This window comes from Lodderomyces elongisporus, chromosome 2, assembly GCF_030384665.1.
Source record: "Lodderomyces elongisporus chromosome 2, complete sequence".
In the NCBI taxonomy this organism is placed as follows: Eukaryota; Fungi; Ascomycota; class Pichiomycetes; order Serinales; family Debaryomycetaceae; genus Lodderomyces; species Lodderomyces elongisporus.
The window spans coordinates 2340474-2355428 of record NC_083674.1 but is presented as its reverse complement, the minus strand read 5'-3'; the positions used below and the strand labels follow the sequence as shown (position 1 = coordinate 2355428).

The 14955-nt window shown below is 43.4% G+C and overlaps 4 protein-coding genes across 4 annotated transcripts; all 4 read left to right on the top strand. All coding sequences in view use genetic code 12, as the record gives it.

Annotated features, from left to right (window-relative positions):
* Positions 1-1108: 1108 nt before the first annotated feature.
* On the top strand, positions 1109-3495 carry PVL30_002177 (uncharacterized protein; the record flags this gene model as incomplete). The annotated part of the gene is made up of 4 exons (XM_061119331.1): positions 1109-1792; positions 2090-2430; positions 2776-2991; positions 3084-3495. 4 exons carry the CDS (start codon positions 1109-1111, stop codon positions 3493-3495), a joined length of 1653 nt encoding a protein of 550 aa, XP_060975314.1.
* A 1094-nt stretch (positions 3496-4589) lies between these two features.
* On the top strand, positions 4590-8032 carry PVL30_002176 (uncharacterized protein; the record flags this gene model as incomplete). Its single annotated transcript, XM_061119330.1, has 5 exons — positions 4590-5273; positions 5571-5911; positions 6213-6467; positions 6560-6911; positions 8000-8032. 5 exons carry the CDS (start codon positions 4590-4592, stop codon positions 8030-8032), a joined length of 1665 nt encoding a protein of 554 aa, XP_060975313.1.
* Positions 8033-8055: 23 nt separating this feature from the next.
* PVL30_002175 (uncharacterized protein) lies at positions 8056-10403 on the top strand (the record flags this gene model as incomplete). The annotated part of the gene is made up of 4 exons (XM_061119329.1): positions 8056-8739; positions 9025-9365; positions 9669-9923; positions 10016-10403. 4 exons carry the CDS (start codon positions 8056-8058, stop codon positions 10401-10403), a joined length of 1668 nt encoding a protein of 555 aa, XP_060975312.1.
* Positions 10404-11511: 1108 nt separating this feature from the next.
* Positions 11512-14942, top strand: PVL30_002174 (uncharacterized protein; the record flags this gene model as incomplete). The annotated part of the gene is made up of 5 exons (XM_061119328.1): positions 11512-12195; positions 12481-12821; positions 13123-13377; positions 13470-13821; positions 14910-14942. The coding sequence occupies 5 exons, from the start codon at positions 11512-11514 to the stop codon at positions 14940-14942; spliced, it is 1665 nt and encodes a 554-aa protein (XP_060975311.1).
* Positions 14943-14955: the final 13 nt, after the last annotated feature.

Genomic DNA, 14955 nt, shown 5'->3' with positions numbered 1-14955 from the left:
TATTAACACACTTTTCTGTTTATGTAAACACTCTGCTATTTGTAATTGAACCATTCTTCTATTTCGCATTCAGCCTACAAAATTGAACGTTCTGTATATTTCGCGCAATCGCTGTCATTGCAAACTAGAGTATCTCGGGTTGGAGTATGTGTATGTATACGCGCACGTGAGCTGCTGTGAACGAGTTAACCTCAGATACACGTAATATACACGTAAGATGGACGCGCGCGGGTGGGTGTGTACTTTACAAAAAACTTTACAAAAAAACACTACAGTGGGCAGCAGCAGTGATAGGAGCCAGATTCTCCCTATGTTCTGGAAGTGGCGCATTTTTGTAGAACTGACATAGGATCCAGCCTGGGGTTCAACCTAGGGCTCAACCTGGGATCCGGCCTATATGATGTAAATGTATGGGGCGGGGAAAGAGGGAGGGAGTAGCTGAGCCCACAGTTTTCCTCAAACTTCAGTAGAAAAATGTTTCCCTGTAAATTCGCACCAAACTCAGGGGAATAATCAACACACACAAACAATTCTCGACTCGTTGCAAGCTTGACGGCAATCCGTCGAGAATTGTTTGTGGAGATAGAATGCATTGCAGGATGTATAAGGTTGTAGATTGTGTTGAGCCAACATGCATCCAAACACACAATTCATCCACTCTGGTTGTCCACTTTCTGCTACAGCCACACACTATTGGCAGCACCCATTTGGCAGCACCCATTTGGCAGCACCCATTTGGTTTTTTGTTACGACGCGTTTGGTAGCGCATACAATTGCACACACACTGCTGAGCTACCAGAAGGGATTTCCTCGCCCTTCTGTTCCCCTCACTTCCTCGCGGGTTTTGCAACCAAAATGTATATGGCATAACACAATTTACTTGTTAGTCTCCAACCACAAGGCGTGGCGAGAGGGCTACTTGGTGAAGTATAAATATCCACAAACAAAATCCTTGTGACCTCAAACCTTTTTTTGCCCTTTTCTTTTTCTTCTTTTCCTTTTTCTTCTTCTTCTTTCGCCAGAAGTAAACCCACAACCAAAGTCTCACTTAGTACAGTTTAAACGAGTCAGACTTTACCAGTTAGTTTACTTAATTAAATCTTAAATAATGTCATTTTTTAAAAACGCTTTTAACACCTCCCCCAAGTCAAAGGGGGAAAAACCAGCCGAACGCAAGGTTCGGTTTCAACTTCCCGGAGAACCTGTACCCCAATCAACCAAGCAGGTTTTCCAAAACCTCAAATCAACTTTGGCGAAGGGATTCAAACCTTCGCAAACACCTGGGAAATCACCCTCAGGTGCACCACTGCTGGAAACACCAGTTAAAAAGCTTACCAAGAAAGAGGCCGAAAGGTTTCTTCTTGTAGAGGGAATACACAAAAGTATTGCCGACTGCCTCAGGAGAACCTGGAAGTACGACGAAACTTTCAGTGTTTTTCTTAGGCACCAAGAATACACAACCAATATCGAGTCCTACCATGCAAAGCTGTTTCAAAGAGTAAGAAAGCTGTGGGGATGCCTGGAATCCACCTATTTACAGTCATTTGCGTCCATGGAAGACTCCATAACAAAAATAGGCAGCACCGCCTACAAATCTACAGATGGAAAATTTCTCATCTACAAGATTTCAGAGGAACACTCCGAAGACATCAGGAGAGAGCTTCCCAGAATGGGAAGCCACTACAAAGAGGCATCATTGATACTTCCCCACTTCCAACTCTTGAAAATGAATTTTGGAGGGGAGGAAACTATCTATGCAGTAAGTCCGGCATACGAGCACCAAGCAACTGAGGTATATTACTTGGGCACACAAGAAACAAGCCTGAAAAACACATATACCTCAAACACATACACATTTACAGACACAGACACAAACACAAACACAAACACAAACACAAACACAAACACAAACACAAACACAAACACAGACACAAACACAAACACCACACGCACATACAATTACATGACACGCAGGAACAAACGCGCATGTGACATGGGCGAACCCAGACTCACCTTCGCAACACTTTGCACCAACTCCGTTGTCCATAAGTCCTCATTTCTGAGGCCATTATACCACCCCATTGACCAGGGCTGTCCAACAGGCAATGTCCGCTTCCCCTTACTTACCAAAGAACGCGAGGACATCCTTCACAAATTGCAAAGGGACACGACCCATCTTATAGCCAGGAACAAAACAGGCTATAAGCTTCTAGTTGGGGTGGAGAGAAAAGTGGGTAGTCGACCAGGAATCCAAGTGCGGATTGTCGACTACCACAGGACATACACCAGGGAGAGGGGGTTTAGAAGGTTTTTTAGGTTTTTTAGGTTTGGAGGAGCAAATGTCAAAACACCAGAAGAATACGCTGCTTGGTTGATTAAGACTTTAGATCAGCACATTGAGGTTATCGAGGGGGAACTACATCTAGAAAAGTTCAAAATCAAAACACTACCCCCAACTACCAGCTTCACTCGCTGCATAAAAAACATAAAAGCGAGGATCAAAAGTCTAATGCTGGTCTCAACCAAGTAATAAAAGGAAAAAAAAAAAAAAAAAAAAAAATACAAAAACAGACGGACAAAAAAAAAGCACGTTACTGTCACTGGTGCTATTTCTGATGTTACCTCTGTTGCTGCTTCACGGATGACTATATCACAAACCCAACCATGATCCCAAAGCAGGGGGAGCCCACCGACCTCTGCTACCGTTTCCCATAGCCTACCACAACATTGCACTAGTGTAGCTGCCGACTCACACATTTATTCTGAACTTGGCAGATCCTGCGACAAAATGGCGCCTTTGTCGTATGATCTTGTACGGGGAACGAAAAATGTGGAGGATGCATATGCACTAGGGGTATCAACAAGGCACAGCGGGATCATATTATCACAGGTTGGGTTGTGTAAGTCACCGTGCAAGTTGTTTCAGATGGTGCAGAAGAAAAGCTTGTGGAATCTGCTTCCGGGGTTTGTTAATGTTGCATCAAAATCATTGTTTGCTCGTGTTGGAATAGCACCACTACTACTACCACCACTAATATTTATCATATTTATCATATTTATTATATCCAACATATTTATTATAGTGTGTGCTATCCGACGTCGACCAAACTCAAACTATGCCATTCAAACTTGTCAGAAATGTTTTTGGTGTTATTCCTGGTGTTTTTTCCTGGTTGTGTCACTGGTTGCGTTGCTGATGGTGTTGCTGGTTGTGTTGCTGATGGTGTTGCTGGTTGTGTTGCTGATGTTATGTCTGGTTGTGTTGCTGATGTTATGTCTGGTTGTGTTGCTGGTGTTATGTCTGGTGGTGTTACTGATGTTATGTCTGGTTGTGTTGCTGGTGTTATGTCTGGTTGTGTTGCTGGTGTTATGTCTGGTGGTGTTACTGATGTTATGTCTGGTGGTGTTGCTGATGGTGTTGCTGATGGTGTTGCTGATGTTATGTCTGGTGGTGTTGCTGTTCCTGCTATTAATCTTTGCACTTTTTTTTTCTAATATTAACACACTTTTCTGTTTATGTAAACACTCTGCTATTTGTAATTGAACCATTCTTCTATTTCGCATTCAGCCTACAAAATTGAACGTTCTGTATATTTCGCGCAATCGCTGTCATTGCAAACTAGAGTATCTCGGGTTGGAGTATGTGTATGTATACGCGCACGTGAGCTGCTGTGAACGAGTTAACCTCAGATACACGTAATATACACGTAAGATGGACGCGCGCGGGTGGGTGTGTACTTTACAAAAAACTTTACAAAAAAACACTACAGTGGGCAGCAGCAGTGATAGGAGCCAGATTCTCCCTATGTTCTGGAAGTGGCGCATTTTTGTAGAACTGACATAGGATCCAGCCTGGGGTTCAACCTAGGGCTCAACCTGGGATCCGGCCTATATGATGTAAATGTATGGGGCGGGGAAAGAGGGAGGGAGTAGCTGAGCCCACAGTTTTCCTCAAACTTCAGTAGAAAAATGTTTCCCTGTAAATTCGCACCAAACTCAGGGGAATAATCAACACACACAAACAATTCTCGACTCGTTGCAAGCTTGACGGCAATCCGTCGAGAATTGTTTGTGGAGATAGAATGCATTGCAGGATGTATAAGGTTGTAGATTGTGTTGAGCCAACATGCATCCAAACACACAATTCATCCACTCTGGTTGTCCACTTTCTGCTACAGCCACACACTATTGGCAGCACCCATTTGGCAGCACCCATTTGGTTTTTTGTTACGACGCGTTTGGTAGCGCATACAATTGCACACACACTGCTGAGCTACCAGAAGGGATTTCCTCGCCCTTCTGTTCCCCTCACTTCCTCGCGGGTTTTGCAACCAAAATGTATATGGCATAACACAATTTACTTGTTAGTCTCCAACCACAAGGCGTGGCGAGAGGGCTACTTGGTGAAGTATAAATATCCACAAACAAAACCCTTGTGACCTCAAACCTTTTTTTGCCCTTTTCTTTTTCTTCTTTTCCTTTTTCTTCTTCTTCTTTCGCCAGAAGTAAACCCACAACCAAAGTCTCACTTAGTACAGTTTAAACGAGTCAGACTTTACCAGTTAGTTTACTTAATTAAATCTTAAATAATGTCATTTTTTAAAAACGCTTTTAACACCTCCCCCAAGTCAAAGGGGGAAAAACCAGCCGAACGCAAGGTTCGGTTTCAACTTCCCGGAGAACCTGTACCCCAATCAACCAAGCAGGTTTTCCAAAACCTCAAATCAACTTTGGCGAAGGGATTCAAACCTTCGCAAACACCTGGGAAATCACCCTCAGGTGCACCACTGCTGGAAACACCAGTTAAAAAGCTTACCAAGAAAGAGGCCGAAAGGTTTCTTCTTGTAGAGGGAATACACAAAAGTATTGCCGACTGCCTCAGGAGAACCTGGAAGTACGACGAAACTTTCAGTGTTTTTCTTAGGCACCAAGAATACACAACCAATATCGAGTCCTACCATGCAAAGCTGTTTCAAAGAGTAAGAAAGCTGTGGGGATGCCTGGAATCCACCTATTTACAGTCATTTGCGTCCATGGAAGACTCCATAACAAAAATAGGCAGCACCGCCTACAAATCTACAGATGGAAAATTTCTCATCTACAAGATTTCAGAGGAACACTCCGAAGACATCAGGAGAGAGCTTCCCAGAATGGGAAGCCACTACAAAGAGGCATCATTGATACTTCCCCACTTCCAACTCTTGAAAATGAATTTTGGAGGGGAGGAAACTATCTATGCAGTAAGTCCGGCATACGAGCACCAAGCAACTGAGGTATATTACTTGGGCACACAAGAAACAAGCCTGAAAAACACATATACCTCAAACACATACACATTTACAGACACAGACACAAACACAAACACAAACACAAACACAAACACAAACACAGACACAAACACAAACACAGACACAAACACAAACACCACACGCACATACAATTACATGACACGCAGGAACAAACGCGCATGTGACATGGGCGAACCCAGACCCACCTTCGCAACACTTTGCACCAACTCCGTTGTCCATAAGTCCTCATTTCTGAGGCCATTATACCACCCCATTGACCAGGGCTGTCCAACAGGCAATGTCCGCTTCCCCTTACTTACCAAAGAACGCGAGGACATCCTTCACAAATTGCAAAGGGACACGACCCATCTTATAGCCAGAAACAAAACAGGCTATAAGCTTCTAGTTGGGGTGGAGAGAAAAGTGGGTAGTCGACCAGGAATCCAAGTGCGGATTGTCGACTACCACAGGACATACACCAGGGAGAGGGGGTTTAGAAGGTTTTTTAGGTTTTTTAGGTTTGGAGGAGCAAATGTCAAAACACCAGAAGAATACGCTGCTTGGTTGATTAAGACTTTAGATCAGCACATTGAGGTTATCGAGGGGGAACTACATCTAGAAAAGTTCAAAATCAAAACACTACCCCCAACTACCAGCTTCACTCGCTGCATAAAAAACATAAAAGCGAGGATCAAAAGTCTAATGCTGGTCTCAACCAAGTAATAAAAGGAAAAAAAAAAAAAAAAAAATACAAAAACAGACGGACAAAAAAAAAGCACGTTACTGTCACTGGTGCTATTTCTGATGTTACCTCTGTTGCTGCTTCACGGATGACTATATCACAAACCCAACCATGATCCCAAAGCAGGGGAGCCCACCGACCTCTGCTACCGTTTCCCATAGCCTACCACAACATTGCACTAGTGTAGCTGCCGACTCACACATTTATTCTGAACTTGGCAGATCCTGCGACAAAATGGCGCCTTTGTCGTATGATCTTGTACGGGGAACGAAAAATGTGGAGGATGCATATGCACTAGGGGTATCAACAAGGCACAGCGGGATCATATTATCACAGGTTGGGTTGTGTAAGTCACCGTGCAAGTTGTTTCAGATGGTGCAGAAGAAAAGCTTGTGGAATCTGCTTCCGGGGTTTGTTAATGTTGCATCAAAATCATTGTTTGCTCGTGTTGGAATAGCACCACTACTACTACCACCACTAATATTTATCATATTTATCATATTTATTATATCCAACATATTTATTATAGTGTGTGCTATCCGACGTCGACCAAACTCAAACTATGCCATTCAAACTTGTCAGAAATGTTTTTGGTGTTATTCCTGGTGTTTTTTCCTGGTTGTGTCACTGGTTGCGTTGCTGATGGTGTTGCTGGTTGTGTTGCTGATGGTGTTGCTGGTTGTGTTGCTGATGTTATGTCTGGTTGTGTTGCTGATGTTATGTCTGGTTGTGTTGCTGGTGTTATGTCTGGTGGTGTTACTGATGTTATGTCTGGTTGTGTTGCTGGTGTTATGTCTGGTTGTGTTGCTGGTGTTATGTCTGGTGGTGTTGCTGATGGTGTTGCTGATGGTGTTGCTGATGTTATGTCTGGTGGTGTTGCTGTTCCTGCTATTAATCTTTGCACTTTTTTTTTCTAATATTAACACACTTTTCTGTTTATGTAAACACTCTGCTATTTGTAATTGAACCATTCTTCTATTTCGCATTCAGCCTACAAAATTGAACGTTCTGTATATTTCGCGCAATCGCTGTCATTGCAAACTAGAGTATCTCGGGTTGGAGTATGTGTATGTATACGCGCACGTGAGCTGCTGTGAACGAGTTAACCTCAGATACACGTAATATACACGTAAGATGGACGCGCGCGGGTGGGTGTGTACTTTACAAAAAACTTTACAAAAAAACACTACAGTGGGCAGCAGCAGTGATAGGAGCCAGATTCTCCCTATGTTCTGGAAGTGGCGCATTTTTGTAGAACTGACATAGGATCCAGCCTGGGGTTCAACCTAGGGCTCAACCTGGGATCCGGCCTATATGATGTAAATGTATGGGGCGGGGAAAGAGGGAGGGAGTAGCTGAGCCCACAGTTTTCCTCAAACTTCAGTAGAAAAATGTTTCCCTGTAAATTCGCACCAAACTCAGGGGAATAATCAACACACACAAACAATTCTCGACTCGTTGCAAGCTTGACGGCAATCCGTCGAGAATTGTTTGTGGAGATAGAATGCATTGCAGGATGTATAAGGTTGTAGATTGTGTTGAGCCAACATGCATCCAAACACACAATTCATCCACTCTGGTTGTCCACTTTCTGCTACAGCCACACACTATTGGCAGCACCCATTTGGCAGCACCCATTTGGCAGCACCCATTTGGTTTTTTGTTACGACGCGTTTGGTAGCGCATACAATTGCACACACACTGCTGAGCTACCAGAAGGGATTTCCTCGCCCTTCTGTTCCCCTCACTTCCTCGCGGGTTTTGCAACCAAAATGTATATGGCATAACACAATTTACTTGTTAGTCTCCAACCACAAGGCGTGGCGAGAGGGCTACTTGGTGAAGTATAAATATCCACAAACAAAATCCTTGTGACCTCAAACCTTTTTTTGCCCTTTTCTTTTTCTTCTTTTCCTTTTTCTTCTTCTTCTTTCGCCAGAAGTAAACCCACAACCAAAGTCTCACTTAGTACAGTTTAAACGAGTCAGACTTTACCAGTTAGTTTACTTAATTAAATCTTAAATAATGTCATTTTTTAAAAACGCTTTTAACACCTCCCCCAAGTCAAAGGGGGAAAAACCAGCCGAACGCAAGGTTCGGTTTCAACTTCCCGGAGAACCTGTACCCCAATCAACCAAGCAGGTTTTCCAAAACCTCAAATCAACTTTGGCGAAGGGATTCAAACCTTCGCAAACACCTGGGAAATCACCCTCAGGTGCACCACTGCTGGAAACACCAGTTAAAAAGCTTACCAAGAAAGAGGCCGAAAGGTTTCTTCTTGTAGAGGGAATACACAAAAGTATTGCCGACTGCCTCAGGAGAACCTGGAAGTACGACGAAACTTTCAGTGTTTTTCTTAGGCACCAAGAATACACAACCAATATCGAGTCCTACCATGCAAAGCTGTTTCAAAGAGTAAGAAAGCTGTGGGGATGCCTGGAATCCACCTATTTACAGTCATTTGCGTCCATGGAAGACTCCATAACAAAAATAGGCAGCACCGCCTACAAATCTACAGATGGAAAATTTCTCATCTACAAGATTTCAGAGGAACACTCCGAAGACATCAGGAGAGAGCTTCCCAGAATGGGAAGCCACTACAAAGAGGCATCATTGATACTTCCCCACTTCCAACTCTTGAAAATGAATTTTGGAGGGGAGGAAACTATCTATGCAGTAAGTCCGGCATACGAGCACCAAGCAACTGAGGTATATTACTTGGGCACACAAGAAACAAGCCTGAAAAACACATATACCTCAAACACATACACATTTACAGACACAGACACAAACACAAACACAAACACAAACACAGACACAAACACAAACACAGACACAAACACAAACACCACACGCACATACAATTACATGACACGCAGGAACAAACGCGCATGTGACATGGGCGAACCCAGACCCACCTTCGCAACACTTTGCACCAACTCCGTTGTCCATAAGTCCTCATTTCTGAGGCCATTATACCACCCCATTGACCAGGGCTGTCCAACAGGCAATGTCCGCTTCCCCTTACTTACCAAAGAACGCGAGGACATCCTTCACAAATTGCAAAGGGACACGACCCATCTTATAGCCAGAAACAAAACAGGCTATAAGCTTCTAGTTGGGGTGGAGAGAAAAGTGGGTAGTCGACCAGGAATCCAAGTGCGGATTGTCGACTACCACAGGACATACACCAGGGAGAGGGGGTTTAGAAGGTTTTTTAGGTTTTTTAGGTTTGGAGGAGCAAATGTCAAAACACCAGAAGAATACGCTGCTTGGTTGATTAAGACTTTAGATCAGCACATTGAGGTTATCGAGGGGGAACTACATCTAGAAAAGTTCAAAATCAAAACACTACCCCCAACTACCAGCTTCACTCGCTGCATAAAAAACATAAAAGCGAGGATCAAAAGTCTAATGCTGGTCTCAACCAAGTAATAAAAGGAAAAAAAAAAAAAAAAAAAAATACAAAAACAGACGGACAAAAAAAAAGCACGTTACTGTCACTGGTGCTATTTCTGATGTTACCTCTGTTGCTGCTTCACGGACGACTATATCACAAACCCAACCATGATCCCAAAGCAGGGGAGCCCACCGACCTCTGCTACCGTTTTCCATAGCCTACCACAACATTGCACTAGTGTAGCTGCCGACTCACACATTTATTCTGAACTTGGCAGATCCTGCGACAAAATGGCGCCTTTGTCGTATGATCTTGTACGGGGAACGAAAAATGTGGAGGATGCATATGCACTAGGGGTATCAACAAGGCACAGCGGGATCATATTATCACAGGTTGGGTTGTGTAAGTCACCGTGCAAGTTGTTTCAGATGGTGCAGAAGAAAAGCTTGTGGAATCTGCTTCCGGGGTTTGTTAATGTTGCATCAAAATCATTGTTTGCTCGTGTTGGAATAGCACCACTACTACTACCACCACTAATATTTATCATATTTATCATATTTATTATATCCAACATATTTATTATAGTGTGTGCTATCCGACGTCGACCAAACTCAAACTATGCCATTCAAACTTGTCAGAAATGTTTTTGGTGTTATTCCTGGTGTTTTTTCCTGGTTGTGTCACTGGTTGCGTTGCTGATGGTGTTGCTGGTTGTGTTGCTGATGGTGTTGCTGGTTGTGTTGCTGATGTTATGTCTGGTTGTGTTGCTGATGTTATGTCTGGTTGTGTTGCTGGTGTTATGTCTGGTGGTGTTACTGATGTTATGTCTGGTTGTGTTGCTGGTGTTATGTCTGGTTGTGTTGCTGGTGTTATGTCTGGTGGTGTTGCTGATGGTGTTGCTGATGGTGTTGCTGATGTTATGTCTGGTGGTGTTGCTGTTCCTGCTATTAATCTTTGCACTTTTTTTTTCTAATATTAACACACTTTTCTGTTTATGTAAACACTCTGCTATTTGTAATTGAACCATTCTTCTATTTCGCATTCAGCCTACAAAATTGAACGTTCTGTATATTTCGCGCAATCGCTGTCATTGCAAACTAGAGTATCTCGGGTTGGAGTATGTGTATGTATACGCGCACGTGAGCTGCTGTGAACGAGTTAACCTCAGATACACGTAATATACACGTAAGATGGACGCGCGCGGGTGGGTGTGTACTTTACAAAAAACTTTACAAAAAAACACTACAGTGGGCAGCAGCAGTGATAGGAGCCAGATTCTCCCTATGTTCTGGAAGTGGCGCATTTTTGTAGAACTGACATAGGATCCAGCCTGGGGTTCAACCTAGGGCTCAACCTGGGATCCGGCCTATATGATGTAAATGTATGGGGCGGGGAAAGAGGGAGGGAGTAGCTGAGCCCACAGTTTTCCTCAAACTTCAGTAGAAAAATGTTTCCCTGTAAATTCGCACCAAACTCAGGGGAATAATCAACACACACAAACAATTCTCGACTCGTTGCAAGCTTGACGGCAATCCGTCGAGAATTGTTTGTGGAGATAGAATGCATTGCAGGATGTATAAGGTTGTAGATTGTGTTGAGCCAACATGCATCCAAACACACAATTCATCCACTCTGGTTGTCCACTTTCTGCTACAGCCACACACTATTGGCAGCACCCATTTGGCAGCACCCATTTGGCAGCACCCATTTGGTTTTTTGTTACGACGCGTTTGGTAGCGCATACAATTGCACACACACTGCTGAGCTACCAGAAGGGATTTCCTCGCCCTTCTGTTCCCCTCACTTCCTCGCGGGTTTTGCAACCAAAATGTATATGGCATAACACAATTTACTTGTTAGTCTCCAACCACAAGGCGTGGCGAGAGGGCTACTTGGTGAAGTATAAATATCCACAAACAAAATCCTTGTGACCTCAAACCTTTTTTTGCCCTTTTCTTTTTCTTCTTTTCCTTTTTCTTCTTCTTCTTTCGCCAGAAGTAAACCCACAACCAAAGTCTCACTTAGTACAGTTTAAACGAGTCAGACTTTACCAGTTAGTTTACTTAATTAAATCTTAAATAATGTCATTTTTTAAAAACGCTTTTAACACCTCCCCCAAGTCAAAGGGGGAAAAACCAGCCGAACGCAAGGTTCGGTTTCAACTTCCCGGAGAACCTGTACCCCAATCAACCAAGCAGGTTTTCCAAAACCTCAAATCAACTTTGGCGAAGGGATTCAAACCTTCGCAAACACCTGGGAAATCACCCTCAGGTGCACCACTGCTGGAAACACCAGTTAAAAAGCTTACCAAGAAAGAGGCCGAAAGGTTTCTTCTTGTAGAGGGAATACACAAAAGTATTGCCGACTGCCTCAGGAGAACCTGGAAGTACGACGAAACTTTCAGTGTTTTTCTTAGGCACCAAGAATACACAACCAATATCGAGTCCTACCATGCAAAGCTGTTTCAAAGAGTAAGAAAGCTGTGGGGATGCCTGGAATCCACCTATTTACAGTCATTTGCGTCCATGGAAGACTCCATAACAAAAATAGGCAGCACCGCCTACAAATCTACAGATGGAAAATTTCTCATCTACAAGATTTCAGAGGAACACTCCGAAGACATCAGGAGAGAGCTTCCCAGAATGGGAAGCCACTACAAAGAGGCATCATTGATACTTCCCCACTTCCAACTCTTGAAAATGAATTTTGGAGGGGAGGAAACTATCTATGCAGTAAGTCCGGCATACGAGCACCAAGCAACTGAGGTATATTACTTGGGCACACAAGAAACAAGCCTGAAAAACACATATACCTCAAACACATACACATTTACAGACACAGACACAAACACAAACACAAACACAAACACAGACACAAACACAAACACAGACACAAACACAAACACCACACGCACATACAATTACATGACACGCAGGAACAAACGCGCATGTGACATGGGCGAACCCAGACCCACCTTCGCAACACTTTGCACCAACTCCGTTGTCCATAAGTCCTCATTTCTGAGGCCATTATACCACCCCATTGACCAGGGCTGTCCAACAGGCAATGTCCGCTTCCCCTTACTTACCAAAGAACGCGAGGACATCCTTCACAAATTGCAAAGGGACACGACCCATCTTATAGCCAGAAACAAAACAGGCTATAAGCTTCTAGTTGGGGTGGAGAGAAAAGTGGGTAGTCGACCAGGAATCCAAGTGCGGATTGTCGACTACCACAGGACATACACCAGGGAGAGGGGGTTTAGAAGGTTTTTTAGGTTTTTTAGGTTTGGAGGAGCAAATGTCAAAACACCAGAAGAATACGCTGCTTGGTTGATTAAGACTTTAGATCAGCACATTGAGGTTATCGAGGGGGAACTACATCTAGAAAAGTTCAAAATCAAAACACTACCCCCAACTACCAGCTTCACTCGCTGCATAAAAAACATAAAAGCGAGGATCAAAAGTCTAATGCTGGTCTCAACCAAGTAATAAAAGGAAAAAAAAAAAAAAAAAAATACAAAAACAGACGGACAAAAAAAAAGCACGTTACTGTCACTGGTGCTATTTCTGATGTTACCTCTGTTGCTGCTTCACGGATGACTATATCACAAACCCAACCATGATCCCAAAGCAGGGGAGCCCACCGACCTCTGCTACCGTTTCCCATAGCCTACCACAACATTGCACTAGTGTAGCTGCCGACTCACACATTTATTCTGAACTTGGCAGATCCTGCGACAAAATGGCGCCTTTGTCGTATGATCTTGTACGGGGAACGAAAAATGTGGAGGATGCATATGCACTAGGGGTATCAACAAGGCACAGCGGGATCATATTATCACAGGTTGGGTTGTGTAAGTCACCGTGCAAGTTGTTTCAGATGGTGCAGAAGAAAAGCTTGTGGAATCTGCTTCCGGGGTTTGTTAATGTTGCATCAAAATCATTGTTTGCTCGTGTTGGAATAGCACCACTACTACTACCACCACTAATATTTATCATATTTATCATATTTATTATATCCAACATATTTATTATAGTGTGTGCTATCCGACGTCGACCAAACTCAAACTATGCCATTCAAACTTGTCAGAAATGTTTTTGGTGTTATTCCTGGTGTTTTTTCCTGGTTGTGTCACTGGTTGCGTTGCTGATGGTGTTGCTGGTTGTGTTGCTGATGGTGTTGCTGGTTGTGTTGCTGATGTTATGTCTGGTTGTGTTGCTGATGTTATGTCTGGTTGTGTTGCTGGTGTTATGTCTGGTGGTGTTACTGATGTTATGTCTGGTTGTGTTGCTGGTGTTATGTCTGGTTGTGTTGCTGGTGTTATGTCTGGTGGTGTTGCTGATGGTGTTGCTGATGGTGTTGCTGATGTTATGTCTGGTGGTGTTGCTGTTCCTGCTATTAATCTTTGCACTTTTTTTTTCTAATATTAACACACTTTTCTGTTTATGTAAACACTCTGCTATTTGTAATTGAACCATTCTTCTATTTCGCATTCAGCCTACAAAATTGAACGTTCTGTATATTTCGCGCAATCGCTGTCATTGCAAACTAGAGTATCTCGGGTTGGAGTATGTGTATGTATACGCGCACGTGAGCTGCTGTGAACGAGTTAACCTCAGATACACGTAATATACACGTAAGATGGACGCGCGCGGGTGGGTGTGTACTTTACAAAAAACTTTACAAAAAAACACTACAGTGGGCAGCAGCAGTGATAGGAGCCAGATTCTCCCTATGTTCTGGAAGTGGCGCATTTTTGTAGAACTGACATAGGATCCAGCCTGGGGTTCAACCTAGGGCTCAACCTGGGATCCGGCCTATATGATGTAAATGTATGGGGCGGGGAAAGAGGGAGGGAGTAGCTGAGCCCACAGTTTTCCTCAAACTTCAGTAGAAAAATGTTTCCCTGTAAATTCGCACCAAACTCAGGGGAATAATCAACACACACAAACAATTCTCGACTCGTTGCAAGCTTGACGGCAATCCGTCGAGAATTGTTTGTGGAGATAGAATGCATTGCAGGATGTATAAGGTTGTAGATTGTGTTGAGCCAACATGCATCCAAACACACAATTCATCCACTCTGGTTGTCCACTTTCTGCTACAGCCACACACTATTGGCAGCACCCATTTGGCAGCACCCATTTGGCAGCACCCATTTGGTTTTTTGTTACGACGCGTTTGGTAGCGCATACAATTGCACACACACTGCTGAGCTACCAGAAGGGATTTCCTCGCCCTTCTGTTCCCCTCACTTCCTCGCGGGTTTTGCAACCAAAATGTATATGGCATAACACAATTTACTTGTTAGTCTCCAACCACAAGGCGTGGCGAGAGGGCTACTTGGTGAAGTATAAATATCCACAAACAAAATCCTTGTGACCTCAAACCTTTTTTTGCCCTTTTCTTTTTCTTCTTTTCCTTTTTCTTCTTCTTCTTTCGCCAGAAGTAAACCCACAACCAAAGTCTCACTTAGTACAGTTTAAACGAGTCAGACTTTACCAGTTAGTTTACTTAATTAA